Here is a 23,431-nt window from a genome sequence, read left to right as displayed (position 1 = left end):
CCCACAAGCAAATAAAACAAAAGGCTGTTTACACAGGCCCTGTGCCCCCAGGCTCCAATGACTTCTATCAAAAAATTACTTCAATCAAAAAATCAATCCTGAACCCTCCCTGAGACCAGCACACAGGCAGCCAAGGAGAGAGCGCCACTGGGCAGTCCATCCCCGGGTGGGGCTGAAGGGCAGGGACCAAGAGAGCAACTGTCAGGCATGAGCACCACCCCAAAGGACAGGCAGGATGCCGGGCAAAACACAATGCCCCCCCCACACCCAGCCCCGTCGCTGGCAATCAGCTGCTACAGGCACTGACTGGGACAACAATTCCCCACTGTGGCGGTCGTCTTTAACCCTAAAATCTCAGTTCGTCTCCGCTGGTTACCAGCACCTAAAAGAAATGATTTCCGAAAAAGCAATTACTCCCTCAGCATATACAAAAAGAGTCCTTTAACAAAGCCCAACAATGCAGGGCAATCAGATACCTGCCACCACTTTGCTGTGGATATTCTGATTTTCAATGAAGATGTTATTAAGACTTCAGCAGGGAGAGTGCTTGTTCCATGTCCCTCCCGCTGTGAAAGCACCTCATTAAACCTGAGCAGCGTGGGACAAAAGCTCCCTCAGGAGCCTGCAGAGGAGCCCCACTAGAGAGACCTCACTGAGTGAGGAGGCAGGGACTGCTCTGCCATAGGCAAAACCAGCGAAGACTCCTCCAAGAAGGGACAACGGGAGGCACCAGCCCCTCCACCCACCTGAGGTTCAAGCCCGTTGTCTGGTCCAGCCGCTCCCAGCTCTGCAGCTTCGCCAGCAGCCTCTGAAAAGACAGAGAAAGCCACATCCTCGTCACCACTGCCAAACATTCATCACATAAATCTGACAGTAACAGTAATGACACAAAGCCCCCCCCGCGACCTTTTAGAAGAAAGAGTCTTCCCTCCTCGCTGAGCTCAGAAGCATAAATGCTCCAAGTCTGGGCTGGAGCAGTTAGGTTATTTCCAATGGCTAGAGCCAGGCTGCGTGCTTCACGCCCATTCCCTCCTGGTCCCATGAGTTCAAGTGTGAATCCCAGCATGCCCCGGCATGCCAAAAGGAACGTGAGGGCGAGAAAAACGCAAACAGCCTCACGGATGACCCTGCAGCCATCTACCCCAGGGAGCAACTCCCCTCTCCCCTGTCTTCCAGGGGCTCCTCAGGACAGCAAGCCCGAGGGCAGACAGCTCTGAGCTGGATGTTCCCCAGCCGCTCGGTGGCCAGCCCTGGAGGGGAGGGGAGGTAGGAACTCAGCCCACAGGCTCACTGGCCCTTCTGTTTACACGCCTGTTCCATACGGACCCGTCTCCCAAAAAGGTGAGTCCCACTGCCCTTCCAGAACTAAAGCAACTTCAGGGCAGGAGCTATGTACCTCTGTCCTGGACTCCCTTCACCTCTACCTGGTGCCAAGCACAGTGCTGTTACCAATGCTTTCACTCAGTCCATCAAATATTCCCAGAGCCCCGCTCACGTGCCAGGCATGTGTCTGGTTAACAGTTTTACAATAGTTGATACTATTGACGTTTACTGTTCTGAGCACTTGACATAAATTCACTTACTCCCCACAACCCCAAGGGCAGACACTGACTACTCCTGAGAGGTTAAGGGGCTGGCTCAGGGCCACACGGCCAGCAGTGTCCACACCAACACTTCAGCTAGAGAGTGATTCTAGAACCCCAAATCTTAAATAATTTTTAAAAAACTACATCCAGAGAAAAAAGTATTTAGCTTGGGAACTGTATTTTCAGGCTAAGTTCCTAAAGAAGCCAGCATCTGGGAGGGGAGCCCCTGCTGGCTGCCCTCGCTGGCCACAGGGAACTCTGAGGCCCCACCAAGAGCCTGGATGTGCTGCAGCTGAAAGGGACAGACTCCATGCCATCCGAGGCAGGAGGCCCTCAGGGAGTGGCCGGCCCCAACAGGTGGGCGGCTACCCAGCACTGAAGTTGGTGGTGGATGCTTCACACTCCTACGAGAACACGAACAGCTGGGGCCTGGGACACAGGCACGCCAGGTGAACCAGGGAAGGGTGCTGCGGCCACAGGGAAGCAGTGTGAAGGACAGGAGATCCAGACACGAGCCAAGAGACCAACATCCTGGTCCAACTTGCAGTGCAGTGGGCAGGAGAGGGAGCTTCTCTGAACCCGTTTCCTCCTCTGCCCACAAGATGACTTCAGAAGCCTTCCAGCGCTGCCACCTTCCCACAGAGGGCCACCTGTGAGTCCTGATGGCAGACACAGGGAACCCAGCACAGGTCTCTGCTCACTTTGATCCCTCAGAGTGAGTAGTGCGTATGCTACTTCCTCGCTGACTCACCAATCTGTACTAGGTTTCCTACTGCTACTGAAACAAGTCACCATGAACTCAGTGGCTTCAAACAACATAAATTGAGTATCTCACAGTACTTAGTTCAGAAATGGAAAGTGCGTCTCCTTGGGCTAAAATCGTGGTGTCGGCAGGCTGGCTCCTTCAGAGCGCCCAGGGGAGAACCTGTTTCCTTACTCTTTCCAGCTCCCCGAGGCCACCACATTCCTGGGCTTGTGGCCCCTCCTGCCTATCCAAACTCAGCAGCAGCTGGTCAAGTCCTTCCCCTGTCACTCTAACCTTACCCTGTCACTCTGACCTTCCCCCTACACACGACAACACAGCTCACCTCATGACCCGGGATCTTCTCCCTATCAGGGGTCAGCAGATCAGCTACCCCGACTGCCCCTTGCTGTGTAAGGCCCTGGGGATTAGGACATGAACCACCTCTTTGGGACACTCTTCTGCCCACCACACTATCACAGCAGCATCGACATTGTAGGTGACCAGCTGTCCTGTGTAACAAATACCCAGGAGCCACAGATAGGGCAGAGCGCAGCCACAGGGAACCACGCACCCCTCTGGGGCCTCACCTCCTTCTCCAGCTCCAGGTTGACCAGCGTCTCCTGCATCTTCTCCTGGCGCCCCAGCCTCCTTTGCAGCCCCTCCAGCTCCTCCTGGAGAAGCCCATGGGTCTCTCTCATCTCCCTGGTAGGGCCAGAAATAAGCACTTAGGCAGCCATACACCCTGCGGAGGAACCCCAGGACCCACGGCGGCCGTGTGGTGGGCTGCAGGCCCACGAGCCCACACTCACTCTGTGAGGCCACCCACCCCTGCCCATCTCACCGCAGGCGAGCGTTCTCCTCCCGCAGCTGCTTGAGCTCCCGCTCCACCTTGGGGAGCCGCACCAGCTCGGACTTCATGTTCTTCACAATCGCAGCGTCCTGCTCTTGCAGGGACAGCTTCTGTTCCAGATCCTGATGGAGGCCAGGAACAGGGAGGAAGAAGAAAGAGCAGCCATGAAAAGACATGGAGGAAGCTAAGTGCGTATCACCGAGTGGAAGCAGCCAGTCTGAGGTCACATACTGTAGGATTCCAACCACAGAATATTCTGGAAAAAGCAAGCTATGGAGACAGTAAAAGGACCAGTGGTGGTCAGAGGTTGGGGGGGAGAGCAGGCATGGACAGGTGGAGCCAGAGGATTCCCAGGCTGGTGGATGATACTCTAAGGGGCACAATCGTTAGACATTTGTCCAAACCCATAGCACACAGAGCACCAAGAGTGAGCCCTGAGTGAAGTAGGGACTCTGGGTGACACGCTGTGTCAGTGCAGGTCCATCGCTGTACCAAATGCAACGCTCTGGTGGGACACTGGTGGTGGGGGAGGCTGTGCTGTGTAGGCAGGGGGTACACGGGAACTCTGCCTTCTGCTCAATTTTGCTGTAAACCAAAACTGCTCTAAGAAGAAAACAGTCTATTAAAAAAATAAAGTCACAGAAGCCACAGTGTTCCTGTGGTAAACTGTCCAGGTCCTCAGAGGCTTCCATGGTTCAGGTACCTCTCTGGGAAGCCGTGCCTGGCTGTGCCAGGTGTGCCCTGATGCAGCGTCCTCAGTACCCACTCTGCGGGCAGCGCTTCCCCAACCACCACGTTCTGCCTGAGGCCTTCATGCCGACATCCTGCCCTCAGGGACGTTTCTGGGGGCAGAAACCTACTTCAAGTCTGGCCCAAAGACACTCAGCAGCAAAACATCGCACTCCCCCCATGTAATATCTGCTTCTGTCACTCCAGTGACACGTGTCATGACTGAGTCTTTCCAACAGGGAACACAGACTTTTCCTTGTAGTATCTGGGCCCCTTGGGACACAATGGGAGACAGTTGGCATCCGTTAGTGACAAGCCACCGTGACAAGCCACCGAACAGGCTGAGAGGAAGAACCAGGACTAAATCAGTCAGTCGACAAACACTAACAGAGCCCATCTCTGTGCCGTGTATCGAGTCAAGCAGCGGGGACACAGTGGTGCAGACACCAGGCAGTCCAGGCAGTCAGATCCTCAGGGCAGGCCCAAGGCTTCGAGGGAAGGATGAAGCCCAGGGGGACGTCAGCAGGAGAAAGAGTGCTGGGGGCTGGCTGGGGACTAAGGAGGAAAACCAGCACCAAGCCCTGGGGCGAGGGCACATGGGGGCCCCAGGGCCTGGCCAGGAGAGCAGAGAGGACAGTGAGAGGCCAGGCCACATGGCCTCAGCTCAGGGTCCAGGTGTTGCTCTAACGGCAATGTAGAGTCACCATCTCTCTGGCAGTGTCCTCTGCAGAGAAGCAGCAGGGCCTGAGTCAGACGGATCTGTCCCTGGGACCCAGATCAGTTGCGCACTGGCTGGGTGACTCTGGGCAGATGTGCAGCCTCTCTATTGCTGTTTTATGTTGTATCTTCTCCCCAGCACTCATTGGTACTTGAAGTTATCACACATTTATATTTTTTCTTTACAGGTTTATAGTTGTTCCTCCTCCAGTAGAACTGGAGCTCCCTGGGGGCAGAAATGTCTGCCCCATGCACTGTGGTGTCCCCGGTACCCAGCACAGTGCCTGGCACACAGGTAATGTCCAGGCCACTCACTATCTGCAAATGCCACCAAGCACACCCCCAGCTCAGAAAGGCCTGCAGGTGGCCAGAGGGCCGAAACACCACTGCAGTAACATGCCTGGGACTGAAACGGAGCAACTCACCTTAATCTGCTGCTCATGGTCTGCTCTCACCTCCTGACTGGCCTGGAGGTCCTGAATTTTCTGATGGGCTTCCTGACACTTTCTATTAAAAGAATACACCGTGTGCAGAAACAGGAATGTGGTAAGGCCAGCATTTCTCCTCAGCTTCAGGGCTCCCTATCATAAACCCGCGCACACACCACACACCCACTACAGGACATCGCCAAGATCCAGGACACTGGCCCTGTTGGCTGGCCCAGAGGCCTCAATCACCCCAACTGTATAAGGTGGGGTGAGCCCAGACCACCTCAAGGTCCTCTCTAACTGTGCAGCCCCACAGCTCTCCCGCTGCCCCATAGCAGCTCACACCCACAGCAACACCTAGCCCTGGTGCAGCCGCAGTAGGGGGCCCTCTCAGGGATGGCCTCTCCACCAAGGAGCTAGAACTCTCCCAAGAAGGGAAGGGTCAAATTCTCCAGGAGAGTACCCAAAAGTCTCCTGACCACAACTTCCATCAAGGCTCTCACACCCAAGCCTCTGCTGAGCATATTCCCCATGCCTGGATCGGCCCTTCCCAGCCACATGCCGCCCGCCTCCAGGCCCCGTCCTAGCTCAACACCTTCTCCAGAAGCCCTATCCAAGAAGGCTTGCCTGCCACTGGGGAGGAAAGAAGATGCTGCCCCTGTGCGGTGCAGGGATGTTAAGACACCCCGCTATTGTGACCTCAGGGTCCTGGCTTCAGAGGCCTCAGTGTCTCTGTCCCTCCTGATAGTCTATGGATGAAGACAGCATCCAAGGGTGCATCTAGATCCCACCCGGCCAGTAGGCTCACCTGGCAAAGGTGGGGCCCCACACCCCACACCTGGCCTCCACCCCAGCTCACCGGTGCTGCAGGTCTAGCTGCTCCTGCAACTCCTGCTTCTCAGACTCCAGGCGCTTCACCTGCATCTCCTGGTCCATCACGCTCCACTGCAGCTCCGAGATTCTCCCCTTTAACACGCTGACAGTCTGAGATCAGAGAGGGGACAAAGAGCCACTCAGGGAGGGAGGAGTCTGTGGCATCCCACATGCCCAAACCAGGGCTGGGGCCATGGCTGCTCCCCCCATCCCTGGCAGAAGGGACAGGCACTAATGCCTGGGACCCGCCCTCAACCCAGCACTCAAGAGCAAGCCATCCCAGAGACACCTTGTGCTGCCCATGAACTGACAGAGTTCTGGGCCACAGCCAGGCCTCTGGAGGAGATGGTCCAGGCAGAGGGCTTTAGGAGCAAAAGCTGCCACCAGCCAAGATGGGCCTGAAAAGTCGGGCCTTGGCACCCAGCAGCCTCCAGGCTGGTGCCCCAAGCTCATAAAGTTGCCCCAGCCAGGTGTCCACCCATCCCTCACGCCAGTGCCTCGGTCTTCCCTCCAAACCGTGGCTCTCATCATCCCTGGCTGCTCTCATGCCACCATTCCAGCTGTTGGCTACGATGTTGCTACGGGAAACAGCAATGCACTTGCCAAGTAGGAAATGGAGCCTATGGCCACTAAGTTACAAAAGCCACACCAAACAAGTGCTGACGGGCCTTGGAGACGGAGCCCCCAGGCCAGTGGGCTGGGCTGCAGCTCACTGGGGAGGCCATGTACTCAGAAAGCGGTTCCCAGAAAGGAAAGGAGAGCACCCGGGGGTGGCCCCCAGGCAAAGCCAGCAGGGCCCATCCAACAGCCTCCAGAACCTCGGGTCCACCTGATGCCACTGCGATGGAACATGGAACCGCCAGCCCGACCACATCTCACCAGGCAACCTGCTAAAGACCCAAAGCTCGGAAAGTCCCAGCTCTCCCAGGGAAAGAACCAACACAAAACGTCAGCCCACTCCAAAGTGTGGCCGTCAATTAACACATGGAAAAATATAAGCCTCGTGTCAACTCCAGAGGACCACACGCTGAGGGCAAGATAATGAACCCGGCAAACACACTGACACTGGGCAGCCCATCTGGGGCCAGGTAGCACCCTCTTCAAAGAAGCAGGTTACAGCACTCGACCCAGGTCCCACCGACACATGTCACCACTATCCAGGCTTGGCCCTCGGTCTGTGTGGTGTCCTTACCACACAGTGGGGAGCAATCTGGGACTTGACAAGAAAGGTACTAGCATACCTAACAGAGAGATGTCCTTGCAGAGAAAGGTACTAGCATACCTAACAGTGAGATGTCCTTGCAGAGAAAGGTACTAGCATACCTAACAGTGAGATGTCCCTGCAGAGAAAGGTACTACCATACCTAACAGTGAGATGTCCTTGCAGAGACATACCTAACAGTGAGATGTCCTTGCAGAGAAAGGTACTAGCATACCTAACAGTGAGATGTCCCTGCAGAGAAAGGTACTACCATACCTAATAGTGAGATGTCCTTGCAGAGGTCTCACTGAATTCTATACACACTGGGCACCAGGCGCTGTGCCTGACACCGTGGACAAGACAGCCCGCCCTCGGGGATGGCACACAGTGGGGAAACGAGACCACTGACGAGGTAACCTCAGAGAGGAGAGTGTAGCACATCAGCTTCTTACTGTGACAGGAGACTCCAGGCTGAGTGACCGTGGCCCTGGAGGCTTCTCTGAGGAGGTGCCAGTTAAGCACAGCTACAAAGAGGAAAAGCAACAACACGTGCAGTGCCAGCCACTCTCTTCCCCACGCAGGACCCACTGCACCTGCTCTTCTGCACCTTCGGTGAGGGTCTCGCCTCCTTCTGCTCCCCATGAAATGCCATGCATGACTCACCCTCCCCCATGGAACTGGGGGCCCCTTCAGAAGGTGCAGCCCAGAACACGGGGCCTGGGACCAGAGCTTAGGCAAGGCAAGACTGGCTGCTCAGGAAGCGGGTCACGCCTCCTTTCCTGCCAACGCTCCCTTCAGAAGACAGATGTGGGAATAACCTTAACATGCTCCCAGCGCTGCCACGGCAGAAACAACCTGCAGCCTGCTTCCAGGGATCTATCAAGGAGAGAACGCCACGCAGAGGCAGAATGCCAATGAGGCCACATGCCCCCTTCCCTAGCAGCTCTTCATCTGCTTCCTCTTGGCACCTGTGGCCTTGAGCACCACAGGAAAGGGACAAGAAAGGGACAGGAACAGAGACTCCCATTTCTACCAGCACTGATGTCAGGACTCTGTTCCCAAAAGGTACACATACTTCACTTGGGCTACAGTTCATATAAGCTCTGGTTCAAAGACATCCTCAGATGCCAGTAGATGGTAACAGACCTTGCTGATAATCAAAGAAATGCAAATCCAGAGGCATCTACTGAACACATTAACTGTCGCGTGAGTTGTATTCAACTCAGGCTAGCGTTAAGCCCGGGGCCTCGTGAAGCATATGTAACTCACATGTCTTCACCTTGGGAGCCATGTGAACTATTTTTCAAATTGCATATAACTCACACACAGAAAACAATAAAAAATTTTTCATTAAATTAGAAAGGATTGTTTTGTTTTCAAAATTTTTATGCTATTTTCATAATAAAACACCGTAGCCTCAAGGAAAAAAATTTTTTTCTAGTGTGGCAGTCAATGTGTAAAAGCTTCTGACAAAAAAAAACGTATTTCCAGAAAATACCACCATCCATGACAGGGAAGGCTGTCGTGAAACTAGAATACTCAACAATGGCTGTTATTACAATACAGCAACTGGTTGCAACAACCACAGAGACAGCTGGAATGGGGAACCTCACAATCCCACTCCTGAGGGTCTGTTCACACGAAATAAGTCACAGAAGCAAAAGGCTGTATGTATGAAGCTACCTGTCACAAGTATCTGGGGGGGAGAAGGGGTATACAAAAAAACAAAACATTTGAAAATGGCAGAAAAAGGGTTAGCCAACCATTACAATTCATAATTGTAATAAATGTTCAACTTATTAACTGCAAATCACAGAATGGAAAATTAGTATTTTTACTATGATCACAACTATGCCAAAAACGCAGGTAGGTGCCCACGTGGAAAGTACAATTGAAAGCTCATTCATTGGAGCTCATTCATTGTTCCTCCCTGGACAAAGGGCTGCAGGACGGAAGGCTACCCCAGCCCCTACAGGGCCTGCGCTCACCTCGCCGGCCTCGACCAGGCTGTCCTCCTTCTCCCGCAGCTTCTTGCTGGTGGCCTCCAGGCTCTGCTGACACAACTTGTTGCGTTCCAGCTGCTCCTTCATCTTCTCCTCTGCCCTGGCCTCCCGCTCCTGAAGCTGCCGGATGCGTGTCAGGAGCTCCTGGTTGCGGTCAACCTCGCGCTGTCGAGAGGGCAAGAGTGAGATGCCAGATGCCACCAGACAGAGTCAGAACAGGGAGACCCCAAGCCCAACAACTACTCTTGGGACAGGCCACCAAGGCCCAGAGAAGAGTCAGGCAGGACCCATTAGCCATGTTGGCAGCAGAACAAGGGCCAGGACCCAGGACTCCAATTCTGATGTCCCACTCCAGCTGTGGTAGCATATCTCCCCTTATGAGAACCCAGGACCCCTGGGAGGGCACTTGGCATGGATCACACCACATACTCATCACACCGTCTGCTCACTGATCATCTCTGCAGGGAGGAGACAGAGCATGGAAAATCTGAAATTCAGAACTGACCTTGGAAAGAAGCTGAGCTTTTGCAGCACCAGCAAATTTTGGCTAACTGCACTCTGGTCGTCATTAAAATGAGTCGGCATTCCCCCAACAAGCAGATGACCAAGGAGAGACAGATGGCGTGGACAAGAGGCTGCAGACAAAAGCAATTCACACTGGGCAAAAACGTGCCAGGAGTGCAATCATCTCACGCAAACCTCCAAAGCCACCCGCAGTATTAACCTCAGGGAGGCTATGTGGCTTGTGCTCATAAGAAAGGGACAGAACCAAGAACCACACACAGACCTCTTGACTCTAAGGACCCATGGAGATTTAAGAGTTCCCTGGCACTGGGAAGGGACCACAAAGTAGGGACTGGAGTCCCAGGAGGCACAGGTGGTTAAGTCCTGGCTCCGTGGCACCTGTGTTCAAGAAGCTACGTGCACAAGCTCCCTCCAGGAACCACCAAGTACGTCCAGAGCTTGCCTTACTCGGAGTAAGTGCTTATAACACCCCTGCACAGGATGGTCCTGCCCAAAACCAAGGAAAGGTTTAACAAAAGCTACAGACGGGGTTGTCGCCCGCTTGAGGGAAGGCTGATCCACAGTGGGCTCCAGGGCATAGCAAGCTGCAAAGACAGCCTCCCAACAGCCAGGGGACCCTGCTGTGGTGCATTTGTTAGTGCAGGGCCTGGTCAGCACATCAGAGCCAGAATGTGGCACAGCTGCTGGAGCTGCCGGTCCCAAGTGCAGATGGGGCAGTTCAGGCAGCAACTCAGGCCTCAGATACCTGGGCCTCGCCACCTGAGAGCTATTAAATATTTCCAGGTGGGATGCCGAGGAACACCTGGAAAACTGCTGGCTCCGATGGTTCCTGGGGTCCCACTCAGCTGTGTCTGGGCAAGGAAGGAAAGTCCTCTCGGATGGTGGCTCGAACCCAGCAGGGGGCCCAGGTCCAAGCTCAGTCACCCCCCCATCCTCAGATTTCCCCAGAAAAGAACCTTCAGAGACCCTGCAGCAATCCTTCTCCCATTCAAATGTTTTCTGAGGACCCACGAGGTGCCGCAACCTGTGCTGGACACTGGAGATCCAGGGCAGTCAGGCAGGTCCTGCCCTTGAGGGACTTGTGGCCCAGAGAAACTCCAATAGCACCACACCCCCTTCCTCCTGCCTAAGAGCCAGGGCCACACCACCAGTATGGCACTTCCTGCAAGCTGATGGCCACCTCCCCAGTCCCATGAAAGGGCACTTCAACAGCTGGGAAGATTCCTGTGGCCTTCTGCTCCCCTTCCCACCAATTCCTCCAAGACTCCCCTCCTAGGACCAACCCAGGCCATGAGCAAAAGCCCCACTTCACAGAGAAAACATCACTCTGGGTAGCAATAGGCCAATCCTAAGGCAGCGGCATCTCAGCCCCAGCAGTGGCTCTTGGCTTCCTGAGCCCACACAGCACACCACAGCCAGGAATCTGCACACCAGATTCAAAAAAATCCAATTAGCCCCAAGCCCTGGAAGACATCAGCTATTTTTTAGGGACTAGGAAAGTGTGTGAATGTACCACATAAGGCAAGAAGGGGGCCAGACATCCATCCGCAGGGAAAGGGTAAAAAGCCAGAGACTTTCTGTCCGATGCTCTGCTTAAATCTTGGCAGCATTTCCACAAATGATCAGCACTTATTGAAAAACCTGGCAAAGTGCTGTTAATCAAAGCAAAGGAAACAGAGGATTCACACACTAAGCGAAAACCAAATACCTGCCCTGAGTAACCGGGGCTATGCTTTCCCAGCTGCCCTGAGTAGTCCAGGGGCAAAATGAAGCAGCCACTGAGGTAGGGGCTCTTTGTTCTGAGGCCCTTCGCCCAACCCAGCAAGGTCCAATGTCGAACCCAAGACCCCTGTACCCAGTGACCTTGTAAGCCTGTCACCTCCATGCCAGCAAGTACTTCTGCCAGATCTGCATTCCAGCTCTCCCAGAGGGAGGAGGAACCGGGAGGCCCAGCAGAGGGATGTCTCCAGCTCTACAGCCTGAGCAGCAGACCTGGCAAGGGGCCACCCTTTGCGACTGTCACCATTTCATGCAACCTACTCAGAACATCACACACAGCTATACCTGCCCTGCACTGTCACATGGCCTCAGAAGGAACACCCAGCAACCCTGATGCAGGGCACTTTGGACTTCCAGCTGCCTGGTTCTGATTTCTCACAGCCTGGCACGTACCAAGCACAGCCCCTGGCCTCCCAGGGCTGGCTGGACAGACCCTTGTCCCATGTGAACCCACCTCATAGTTCCTGGCACTGGTGCTGGCTGCTCTCTCCAGCTCCACTCGAGCTCTCTTGTGACTCAACTCCATCTGCATCTTCTCCCGCTCCACTTGGATGAGGTGGGACTTCGAACGAATCTGTTCTGCTCTTTCCTCCAACTGAGCAGGTTGTACCCAGAGAAAAACAGAACCTCAGAAACTGCATCAAATGAGGCAAGGGGCTTGATTCAGCAGACACCTTCCCTGAGCACCTATTCTCAGCAAGAACCTGAGCTAAGTCATGAGGGTAGAAGGAATAATGCCCCATCCCCCCAGCTGGGGATGGGTGGGAGGTGGTATGCAAAGGGAAAATAAAAAGCATAAGAAAAAGATGTATTTTAAAACAACAGTGTGTACACTTGTTTAGGAAAGACAGTGTGCCAATTTTCTATTGCTCTGTAACAAATTACCAAAAACTTAGTGGCTTAAAACACCACCCACTCCATTGGTTGACAGTTCTGTAGGTCAGAAGTCCAGACATGTGGCTGAGTTCTCTGATCAGGGCCTCCAAGGCTAAAATCAACGCAGATGGCCAGATGTGTTCTCATCTAGAACTCAGGATCCTCCTACAAGCTCCCAGGGCTGGAGAACCAAGGTCCTATTTCCCTGCTGGCTACTAACCCAGGGCTTGTCAGCTCCTAGAAGCTGCCCACATCCCTTGTCGCTTGGCCCTCTCCATCTCCAAAACCAACCACACTGAATCTCCTCTCATCGAATCCTTCTCCTGCTTTGACTTCTCTGCCTGATATCTGGACCCAGATTCAAAGGGCTCATGTCATTAAGTCAAGCATACCCACATAATCTCCCTTTCTTAAATTAATGTCAACCATTTTGAGACCTTAATTATTATTATTCTTTTTTTAGAGTCAGGGTCTCACTCTGTCACCCAGGCTGGAGTGCAATGGCTCTGTCATAACTCACTGCAGCCTCAAATTCCTGTGTTCAAGCAATCCTCCCACCTCAGCCTCCAGAATAGCTGGGACTACAGGCGCTAGCCATGATACCCAGCTAATTTTTTTTATTTTTTGTAGAGATGGGGGTCTCATATATTGTCAAGACTGGTCTTGAACTCCTGGCCTCAGGTGATCCTCCAAACTTGGCCTCCTAAGTCCCTGGGATTACAAGCAGGAGCCATGGCACCCAACTCAGGAGACCCACTGATCAGTATTTGACTGAATAAATGGAAGAAGGTAGAGAAGCTGTGTGCCCAGTGAGGGCCCAGAATCTGGAGCTATCTTAGAAGCCTGCATACTACAAGAGGGTAGGTACACACAGGTGATCCAAGCCTCAAACGGCCCCAGGAGACATGCCAAACAGTTCCAGAGCAGGTCTTTGGGTAAAACCTGTTCAGTTGAGGGAAACAGAGGTGTCACTCACTCTTCATGTGGACTAGAGCCATGCAGTCCAGCAGCATAGCATCTCCTGGGCACATAACAAATGCAGAATCTCAGGCTATACCCCAGACTTACTGCATCAGAATCTTCTTTCTAAACAGTCTCAGGGGATTCACATGCACATGAGAAGCACTACGCTAGACTGGTGGTCCCCAACAGGGCAATTTTGCTCCCAGGGAACATTTGGCACCGTCTGGAGACACTTCTGATTGTCACAGAGGGTGGTAGTGTGTGTTTGCTACTGGCATCTGGTGGGTAGAAGCCAGAGATGTTGCTAAGTATCCTACAATGCAAAGGAAAATCCTGAAATTATCCAGCCCAAATGTCAACAGTGCCACAGCTAAGAAACCAGGGCTAGAGCAAGGGCATCTTCTCCGCTCTCCCACCTATATTTTTTGGTGGCCCAAGTCCACACTTTCTTTATTCCCATTGTATTTTCCCTCACTTCAATTCCAAACTGTTGATATTGGGGAATCCTAAGTCTGCCCTTCAAACCCTCTAGCCTTCCTGAGCTTCTCCAGAGGAGGGCCGAGACCCTGCCTGCAGGGGGCACCACCGCACCAAGACCAGCAGTCCAGACACCTGATCCAGGTGCCTCACGTGCCTGCAGCACTGCCTACATCTCAAATATAGTAGCTTCAAGCTTATTATACTGAAATAAACACCAATGTGTGACAGAGCAGACACTAAACATTTCCAACTAAAACAGGCACCACTGAAAGTGGGGTAGGCCTGGGCCACAGGACATCTGACAGCTGCCCCAAGACTCTCCAGACCTGCCTTTTCCTCCAGTTCCTCACCAACCACCATGGGGGGCTCAGTAGTAAGAGAAAGAATGACACAGCCCCGGAACAGGACACAACCATGGCCAGGGGCCGAGGCAGGTCTTGCGGTCCTGACTCTACTGACCAACTCACTTTGGCTACAGCACTTGATTACCAGTTCCCAACTGGGAAGCCCTTAAGAGTGAGCACTGAGGACCTCCGAGGTCCAATCTAGAATCTAGAATCCTATGGTTTTGACAGATAGGCCAAAAGGTCCCAGACATTTGCATCAATAAAATTACAGCATTTTTATGGCCAGGCTCCGTGGCTCACACCTGTATCCCAGCACTTTGGGAGGCTGAGTTGGGAGGATCACTTGAGGCCAGGAGTTCGAGACCAGCCTGGGCGAGAGACCCTGTCTCTACGAAAAATAGAAAAATTAGCTGGGTGTCATGGCATGCACCTGTGGTCCCAGCTACTCAAGAGGCTAAAGCAGAAGGATCACCTGAGCCCAAGAATTCAAAGTCATGGTGACCTATGACTGGGCCACTGTACTCCAGCCCCTGTCTTTTAAAAATAAAAAAATAAAATAAAATTATAGTATTTTTAAGTCCAGGGTTGCCGACTTCTTATTTCGCCAATGAGCAAAAATAACTACCATCTATTACCACCAGCACTAATCTCAGAATATAACAACCAAGACCTAATCTCAGAGTAAAAAAAAAATAGTCCTCGCCAAGTAGGGCAGTGAGCAACTTAGTGCTCTAACACACACATAGTAACGTTATTCTGAGTATGCATTCATTATTCAACAAATGAATACATACACTTTATTGTTTTACCAAATGGTGCACACTTCATCAGAGCTCTGACAGCAGAAGGGCTCCAGGGCAAACCCAGTGTAGACAGCGAAGGAGGCCACAGAGGGGCCTGCCAGCCCAGTGCAGCCACTGGTGCAGTGACAGAGCCTCAGCAAGGCTAGAGATACTATTTCCCTCCTTGGGGGGGGTCCCAGTTATCCTGGCCCTAACTGGGACTGAGCCCACAACTCTTTGGAGCCTGAAGTCCTTCAGGAAACCTGACCTCTGTGCAATTGTGTCTACAGTGAGCATTCCCAAGAACTTGGAATGACGTGAAATATGACTAGAGTGAAAGTAAAACTGTAAAATTCACCCCAAGATCTGCGAATGGCCCTCCACAGTCTGAGACTGTGAAATATCCATTGCCCCTGCTCACAGTCCTGGCTCACTCTGTGGACTCTCTAGGCACCTGGGTTTACAACACAGCCTTCTGATGTTATCCCTTCAAGGGGACATCATGCCAGCTGGACATGCTCCTGCTCCTAGGCAGTTTGGGTGTGGCTTTCTGAATCTATCATTAGTGTCTGCAAGTTCATTAATGTGACTGCAATACTGAGTACCAGACCAACTCCTGGGGTGCTAACAAAATAGGCCTTTAAGCCAGGCCAGTCCAGGGCCTCCAGCTACTGCCCCAAAATGAGGACGGCCCCACAGTGAGATCCTTAAGACAACCAGCTCAACTCTAGGCTGACCTAATACTAACCTGCCTCAACTATATGGGACTTGAACTGGCCCTACCTGAGTCCAGATGTCTACCCAGAGACTCAAGCCCAACACGTGCCACTCACCTGCATGTTCTGTTGGTACTGCATCTGCAGAGAACCTGGGGCAGAGGTGGAAATATCCAGTCCAGATCCTCCCTCCACTCGCTGAGAAATGAAGTTGTTCAAAGACCTCAGGGTAGACAAGACAGTGGTGTTTTCCCCCATGTCTTCCATGGTCACTTTCCTTCTGAGGGAGACAAAGGAGGGGTCACAGCCAGTCTTTCTATGTTGACATCAGCTGCTCACTCAGGAGTGTCCCTGGACAATCCCATTCTCCTAATGTGTTCTCAGAGCCCTTAAAATATTCCAGTGTCTGTGACCACGTTTTTCAGCATTAAGTGGGAGCCCATAGTGCCAATTTTCCTGAGAAGAAATGGAGGCATGAAAACATGCCACCAAACCTCAGCCACCGAGCCACTGACTGAGTCTGACCTGCACACAGGAAGACAAACGGCTCCCAGAAGAAGGCACTCAGCAGTCAGAGGGCACATCTCCCACATACACACTGCATTAGAGATCTCCAGAGAGACAGCACCAATAGACACAGATACATGAGAGGGGATTTATTAGGGGAACTGACTCACACAATTCTGGAGGTTGAGAAGTCCCAAAACAGACTGTCTGCAAGCTGGGGACCCCGGGATGCCAGCAGCTTGGCTCAGACCAGGTGCGAAGCCCTCAGAACCAGGGAAGCTGCTGGTGTAACTCTCAGTCCGAGGGGCTGCCAGCCAGCGAGCCCAGAGTTCTGCTGTCCAAGGACAGGAAAGGAAGAGTGTATCCCAGCTCCAGCAGGCAGACAGACACACTGCTTGTGTTTTTGTTCTCTCCAGGCCCCTAGCAGATTGCACGGTGCTGCCCACACTGACACTGGGTCTTCCCCACCTGGTCCACTCAAGACTCACAAGCTGATGTCCTCTGCAAACACCCTCATAGACACCCCAAAAATAATGCTTCACCAGGTTTCCAGGTATTCCTTAATCCAGTCAAGTTGACACCTAACATTAACCATCACAAGCACTCACAAAGAAGCCTGGCCTCTGAGAATCAGAAATAAGGCATGTAACAGTGGCAATAAAGATGATGATGGCCACAGCAATGCTTTTTATCGTTATATATTGACAATGACATTAGTAAGTATTACTGCTATTTTCAACAAAGTACCAAAAAGAAAGTTATCTAACAACTAGATTTTCAGAGCCTCAGGTTCCCCACTCGTACACTGAGGGCTGTGAGACCTGCTTTGTGGAATTATTGTGAGGACTACAGTCAATACCTTCAAGTGGTCTTCAGGTAGATGGTGCGAATGTCGCTACATAGTTTGACTAACACTCTGTAAGTTTATACGCAACAGCTCAATGCACAATAGGGTGCTGAATTAGGTCTTTTTATACAGATTTGAGAGATGTTGAAACTAAGGCTTCAAAAAACTACAGAACTGAGATTGGAACTTAGATCCGCCTGGCTCTAAAGGTACCATGTGCTCAGCAAGCCAACCCATGAAACGGCTGAAGCCAGGCAGCAGCATAGAACTTTGCATTCCCAAAACCTGCACTGGTCCCAGGCAAAAAAGGTGTGAACTCCTACAGGCTGCACACTGTTGCTCCCTCTAGGAGGAGTCTCTCACTGATTTCCCCTATTAGTTTGAAAACACCCTCCCCCCAAAAAAGAGAAAGTGAAGAATCTTTGCTGTCTCTGTATTTCTCCCTTAACAAGAAGCTCAGCCTGGTGCAGAGCCCTTGTCTGCTCTAGCGGTTGTCTGGAAGAGCCGTCAGAAGGGGCTCTCACAGCAACGCAGGCTCTACGTGCCCAAGTCCTTCCTTTGCCAAGATCAGCCCAGAGCCACACTTTCCAACCCATGACGGAAAATTTAGCCAACACATACTCTTCTGGAGGTACCATCCCATCAGAGTCGACGCAGGTAATACACTAGTATGAAAAGAACACCTACGTTCCCTACCACCTGGAAACGTGCAATAAGACACCAGCTCAAATCCATCCTCTTTACCCAGGAGCCTCAAACCTTCCTGCAACCCAGCCATCGAACCCCGACTGCGGGCAACAGGATCCCTGCGCTGGAGTCACGAGCGCACCGCCGCTCCACTGCCCCGGGTCCCCGGAAAACTCAAGAAACTACCGAGGTGACCCCGTCCTGCAACACCCCTTCACGCCATCCTGGCCTGTCACCCCGGCCAAACGGCCTGGAAAGCTGGCACGTGCAACTTTCCTGCTTTCTCCAAACTCCCACCAGACGCGAAGGGCAACCTCGCGTTCTACAAGCTGCGAGCAGGACCCCGTCCACGACCACCACGCATAGACCCTGTGGAGGGATGCGGTGCTGACGGGACCAGAAGTCCGCGGCCGCCCCGCCCCTTGGGGCCACGGCCACCTCCGCACGGCTGCAGGCCGTCCCGTTCACCTGGGGCCTCCTCTAGCCGGGACCCCCTCCAGCCGGGGCCGCTCCACCCGGTCACCCCCCCCACCAGTGGCCCCCCACGGGACGCTCCGGAAAGCGGGGAGGGGGCCGATCCCGGGCCAGGGAGGAAGGAGTAGAGACTCTGCCCGAGGGAGACGGAGGGCGCGGGGTCTCCGGGGCGAGGGGGTCACTGGGGCACGGGGTCTCCGGGGCGCGGGGTGTCCGGGGCGAGAAGACCGGGCAGGGCCCGGCCCAGGCGAGCGCAAACCGGGGCGCGGGGTCGCGAGGTGAGGAGACTGTGGGAAGGGGCGGTGCCGTGCCAGACTTCGGCTTGCAGACTCGGCCCAGCCCCTCGCCGCCGCGACGCCCCGGCCCGCGGTACCCCGGGCCCCCGGCCGCCAGCGCTCCCCTGGCTGCTCACCTCAGCCGGCCGCAGCCCGCTTGCCGCCGCTGCTCGGATCTCCCTTCGCTCCGCCCGTGCCCGCTTATCGCGAGACGTGCGCCTGCTCTCTCGCGAGACCCAGTGGGATTCAGGTCGTAAAGAACCGACTCTGCGCGCCGCGGCGGGCCCTGGGAACTCCAGGTCCGTACCCAGAGCCGCCCACGCCAGGGAGACCCCACGCGGAGAGGACTCGGAACCAAAAGCTGGACGCGGCACGGTTGGGGACCCCCGCCTCCGGCAGGAGCTCTCCCACATTATTGCCCCGCACCGTAATGTGTGGAATAGTAGCGCCCAACGGTGGCCCCTTCGGAACAAACTTTTTTTCACTCGACTTCCTAAAATTTTACTACGGTATTTCCTTGAGTCCTTGGGTTCTTCTGCTTTTCTCTGGGCCTGCTGGAAATACAAAGTATTTACGTTGCTAGGCTACCTTCCCAGTGCTCTGCACGCCCTCAAGCGGGGTCCCGTGCCTGAATGCCCTGTCTCCAGGGCGCAGCATCGAATAGCCTTCCCCTGTGCCTTACTCATTTCCAAATTCTCATCCTCGCCTCCTCCCTCCACTGCCCAGCCCCTGGCTTTCCTCTAACATGGTGCCCGTCCCAAGGCTCTGCACCAAATTTTCCTTCTTCCAGAAGACAAGACTCCGAAGTTTGTATGGCCAGGAATGAAATGGGAGGGGAGAAGAAAGTGGTGGAGGTAGGGCAGGAGGTTGTCTGGACTTAACTACATGACTGCAACCAAAAATAAAATGAAAAGTAAAAATATCTGGCCTGCAGCTTACTTCAGGGAGCTGGACTAAGCCCCAGGACCCTGATGGAGATTCCCAGATATCTAGTCTTTCCCCCACTGGTCCTTGGAATTTAATCATAGTTACAGTCAATCAACACAAGGGTTAAGTACACTTCCAGGAAATGGCTTTGAAGAAACCAGTTGATTTTTTTCAAAAATAAAACTTATAAGCACGGAAATCCTTCAAAATAATGCAATCTGTTTTCTTTTATAAAGCTGCATCGAGTTCCTGGAAATGTGAAAGAAAATGAATGAACACATATCACTGCTCGCTTTGTTAATTACCTTTATGGTCTTGAAAGCCTTAAGTATTACAACAATACATATTTCCAGCAAAAACCAAAGCACACCCACCCCATGCATAAATTCATACCATGTCTTCCCTAATTGCTCTGGGAACTCTTGCTGAAGAATGGATGAATTTCCAGATTATTCGCCAGAGAGGCAGAAATTAATCCCCAGATGGGAACTTCAGATTTTTCTACTTTATACTATACAGCCAAAAAAACAAATAAAAACCTGTGCATTGTGGTCTTAGAGACAGGGTGGAAAGCCTGCTACTCTGTGACAGCCTCATCGTCTGTAAGAAGAGGAAGTCATGTAAAGACATAAGTGGGTACTTCCTTCCCTGCCACGGCAACTTCCTTTTCATCCTCCCCTCAGTCTGTCTCTCTTCATCCTTCACCTATCTCTTTGCTCTGATAACTTCCGCTTCACAAATGATGATATAGAAAAGTTTTTTGTTGTTGGTGGTGGTGGTTTTACCATTTTTTTGCGGTCCTTCAATTTAGTTTTGTCATCTCTTTTTGGTTTAAAAAAAAAAAGAGGCTCCCCACTCATGCTACTGCATCTCCCAAATCTCAGCTCAGATCCCCTGGCCACTCTCTAGGAAAGCGCTCAGGCCACATATGTAATTAAAAAGAACCTAATGACCATTGTGCAAATGGTACAGACATTCTCAGTGCTTCACAGAGCCCTCCCATCTGCGGTACTGTGTGGCCAAAAAGTACACCTCTGATGATTCCTTCCTGCTGGCTTCAGGTTTTACAATCCTTGTGTTCTGGAATTCCTCTGTCAGTCTCTTCTGTAACCAACGACTTTGACTTCCAGCCCAGATTTTACAAAGGAATGTCCCCCCTGGATGCAGGATGTCTGGAGCCATGTCCAGAAGGGACAGGCACAGGCTGATGAGCCTGTCATGATCGAGGTCCCGGATTCCTGTGGCATTGGGTGCCATGTCACTCAGAATCACATCTGCCCTCCCACCAGGAAGCAGCTCTAGGACTCTCTGGAGGGTTCTTGGGTCAGTCACATCAGCAGGGCACAGAAAAGTTGCTCCTTCCAGGGGGAATATGTGAAGAAGATCTACCCCAAGCACAAAGCCAACAGGAGAGCCGGGATCTAAGAAAAAAACAGGGAATGTGTAACTTATTTACACCCTGAATCTTTCCACAAAAATATAATACGTGCAACAAAATAATGAAACAAAAATAAAACATTAATTAGGACCAAGGAAAACAGTTAATGTGAAAATAGGTACACATATAGGCCTTTTCCCACTATCTATAAATCCTACAAAATTACATGGTGCAGGAGTGGCAGTCCTCACTCTACACCTGAGGAAACTGAGGCCCAGACAGGAGGTGACTGTCCCAGAGTCATCCTGAGTGATAGGCAGATCTCCAACTCTGAGATCATTACACTACCCGCGGCTCACTGTCTGTGCAAGGGTTCTTATCTCTCAGTGGTCTTTTTGACAAGCTAAAATAGATAATTATACGCTAGTATATAAAGTGCCTCTAGATTAAATCAATAAATCTACTCTCCAGCTTAATCCAATTCATCTCAATGTAGAAACTACTGGAAGCAAGCCAAAAGATGGGGAAAATAGATACAAAATGAGGTATAAAAATTGATACCTTGTCCACATTTGAGTAAAACTAGTTATAAAATTTAAAAGATGCTACTGTTTCAGCTTATCTAAAAACGTCCTGCCTCTGACTGCTCTCAGCCCCACCTCTCCCTCTTCCCACAATCCCCACATTTGAAGCCCCCCATTCACAAGCCTAGTGCACCATCTCTCCATCAGTCCCCTACACTGAGGAAGGCCTTGGGTCTGTTGATAAACAGCTTGATAAGGGTATAGTCACAGACTTGTCCTGAAGAGCAATTAGAATAGAAACCACTAAAATCAGTTATTAGGAGGTCTCAGTGGTGAGAAAAGGAACTGACATTCCAACACAAATTCATTCAGTCAATAAATATTGAGCTCAATAAGAAAAAGCATGGAGGCCCACCCGTGCCTGCAGCATTGACTTTCTGCACCGCCACCTGACTCCACGCCCCGGGAGCGGCCCCACAGTCTAACACCCGATGGCCAGGCCGCAGAATCTGGTGCTTCTCATTCACCTCCAGGAGCTTGAAGGCGCTTCGACACCGGTAACTCTCTACCTTGGCAGCCTTCACAAATGGGTCCCTTAAATGCCGCATCAGCCACAGGTGCTCAGCACCCGTCCGACTCTTGCAGTGACTCACAGCAGAGTGGAACCTTTGACGCTGAAAGGAAGCACACACCAGCTTCAAGTACCTGGTGAGAGGAAAAGGGAGCAAGTAGGTTGGCATCACACGGATCGGAGGGTCATGAGCACAGAGGGGCCCTTGGTTCCCACCCATTTTTAGAGATGGGGCTCTGAGGCCCAGGAGGGGAGGTGACCTGACAAGGCTACAGAGCCAGAAAAAACCCCCCCTCACCCCCAAAATTCATGTGTTGAAAGCTTAACTCCCGGAAGTTCAGAATGTGACTAGCTGGAAATAGGGTCTTTAAAGAGGTAATCAAGTTAAAACCAGGTCATGTGGGTGGGCCCTAATCCAATAGGACAGGTATCCTTATAAGAGGAGAGTAAGACACCATCTGTGAGCCAGGGAGACAGGCTTCAGGAGAAACCAACCCTGCCCACACTCAATCTGACTTCCAGCCTCCAGAACAGAATTTCTGCTGGTCAAGCCACCCACTCTGCTGTACTTCCTCATGGCAGCAGACATCGGTACTCTTGAGTCAAGAAGTGTTTTTTCCTCCCCTGAAGGTTTCTTCCAGGAGGATAGATCCCTGCCTGAGTTACCCTTCATGGCCTCAGCAGTTAGCACAGGGCCTGGCCCTGCACATTTCTAAATAAAATTGAACTCAACCTGTGTGAATGGTTGAAGGACAATTTCCACGATTCTTTTGACAAGTTACGATTTTAACACTTTATTGACCACCAACAATAGCTGGGCAGGCAGGAGCTCTGTGTACCTCCCCTCACTGAACTGTCAGAACAAGCTTACAAAGTTCTATGCCCATTTTCCTGAAGAAAAAAAGTTATTACCCCCATAGCTCCAAAGTCAAAGCTCCTTCAACACCAAAGTGTTGACAAGATTTGAAGACAGTGACTAGTGAGTCCTGAATCGCTGTCTTCAAATGGTGTAAGGGATCTCGTGGGGAAAAGACTGGCTCCCGGGTACCAGAACTAATTCCAGCAGTTTGGGATAGTGTAGTTACACAAGCCAAAAAAATGAACATTTTCCCCACATATCACAGAGTCCACCGCCTTTGGCCACTGACCACTCCAGCCCCATCCTACACCATGGATTCCAGCCACATCAGCCTCTTGCTTCTCAGAAGCCCTGTGCTACATCCTTCAGGCCTGCAGTCCCCTACCTGCGGCCCCCTCCCCCACCTACCTGCCTCTCTCTAAAAGCCCCTACCAGCAGCCACCTCCCCCACTCACCCGCCTCTCTAGAGACCTTGTGGCGCCCTGCGTGCTGGGGGCCTTCGCTGGCCGTGCGCAGTGGTTCGAGGTGCGCCTCCGAGTGCCGGGCCGGGGCTGCGGGCATCGCTCTCGCCGCCCCCCTGTGCCCAGCGCTCGGCCTCGCGTCCCGAACACCAGGACCGAGGTGGGACCACCGCCCCCTTTCTGGAGGAGGAAGCTGGGCGAAGGAGGAACCTCCCCAATCCCCTCACCGCATGCACAGGCGCCCCCCAAGCACTGGCTGAGCTCATCGCCCCGCTCACCCTGCCATGGACTCCCACCGCACCTCCGTCCGCGCCGCCGGAA

The 23,431-nt window shown here is 52.6% G+C and overlaps 2 protein-coding genes across 3 annotated transcripts in view; both read right to left on the bottom strand.

The window, feature by feature from the left end:
• The window catches only part of MAD1L1 (MAD1 mitotic arrest deficient-like 1 (yeast)), a 396,911-nt gene extending 378,267 nt beyond the window's left edge, over nucleotides 1-18,644 (bottom strand). The window contains exons 1-9 of one of the 2 annotated variants that reach the window (XM_012639097.1): nucleotides 18,528-18,644; nucleotides 15,718-15,880; nucleotides 11,891-12,031; nucleotides 9,118-9,297; nucleotides 5,915-6,039; nucleotides 5,053-5,134; nucleotides 3,173-3,303; nucleotides 2,919-3,033; nucleotides 747-808 (exon numbers count right to left, since the gene is read on the bottom strand). In XM_012639097.1, the coding sequence (XP_012494551.1) occupies nucleotides 747-808; nucleotides 2,919-3,033; nucleotides 3,173-3,303; nucleotides 5,053-5,134; nucleotides 5,915-6,039; nucleotides 9,118-9,297; nucleotides 11,891-12,031; nucleotides 15,718-15,867 (986 nt within the window). In that variant the 5' untranslated portion in view covers nucleotides 15,868-15,880; nucleotides 18,528-18,644. The remainder of the gene's footprint in view (nucleotides 1-746; nucleotides 809-2,918; nucleotides 3,034-3,172; nucleotides 3,304-5,052; nucleotides 5,135-5,914; nucleotides 6,040-9,117; nucleotides 9,298-11,890; nucleotides 12,032-15,717; nucleotides 15,881-18,527) is intronic. The other variant, XM_012639098.1, reaches the window with a different exon arrangement.
• A 996-nt stretch (nucleotides 18,645-19,640) lies between these two features.
• On the bottom strand, nucleotides 19,641-23,430 carry FTSJ2 (FtsJ RNA methyltransferase homolog 2 (E. coli)). Its single transcript, XM_012639096.1, has 3 exons — nucleotides 23,389-23,430; nucleotides 21,635-21,924; nucleotides 19,641-20,738 (listed from the first exon to the last, which is right to left on the bottom strand). The coding sequence occupies exons 1-3, from the start codon at nucleotides 23,394-23,396 to the stop codon at nucleotides 20,296-20,298; spliced, it is 741 nt and encodes a 246-aa protein (XP_012494550.1). The 5' UTR covers nucleotides 23,397-23,430; the 3' UTR covers nucleotides 19,641-20,295.
• Between the last annotated feature and the right edge of the window lies 1 nt (nucleotide 23,431).

The sequence above is a fragment of the Propithecus coquereli genome, unplaced genomic scaffold (assembly GCF_000956105.1).
Source record: "Propithecus coquereli isolate 6110/MARCELLA unplaced genomic scaffold, Pcoq_1.0 Scaffold137, whole genome shotgun sequence".
Classification (NCBI taxonomy): Eukaryota; Metazoa; Chordata; class Mammalia; order Primates; family Indriidae; genus Propithecus; species Propithecus coquereli.
The sequence above is the reverse complement of the archived record's forward strand: the minus strand, read 5'-3'. Positions and strand labels throughout refer to the sequence as shown.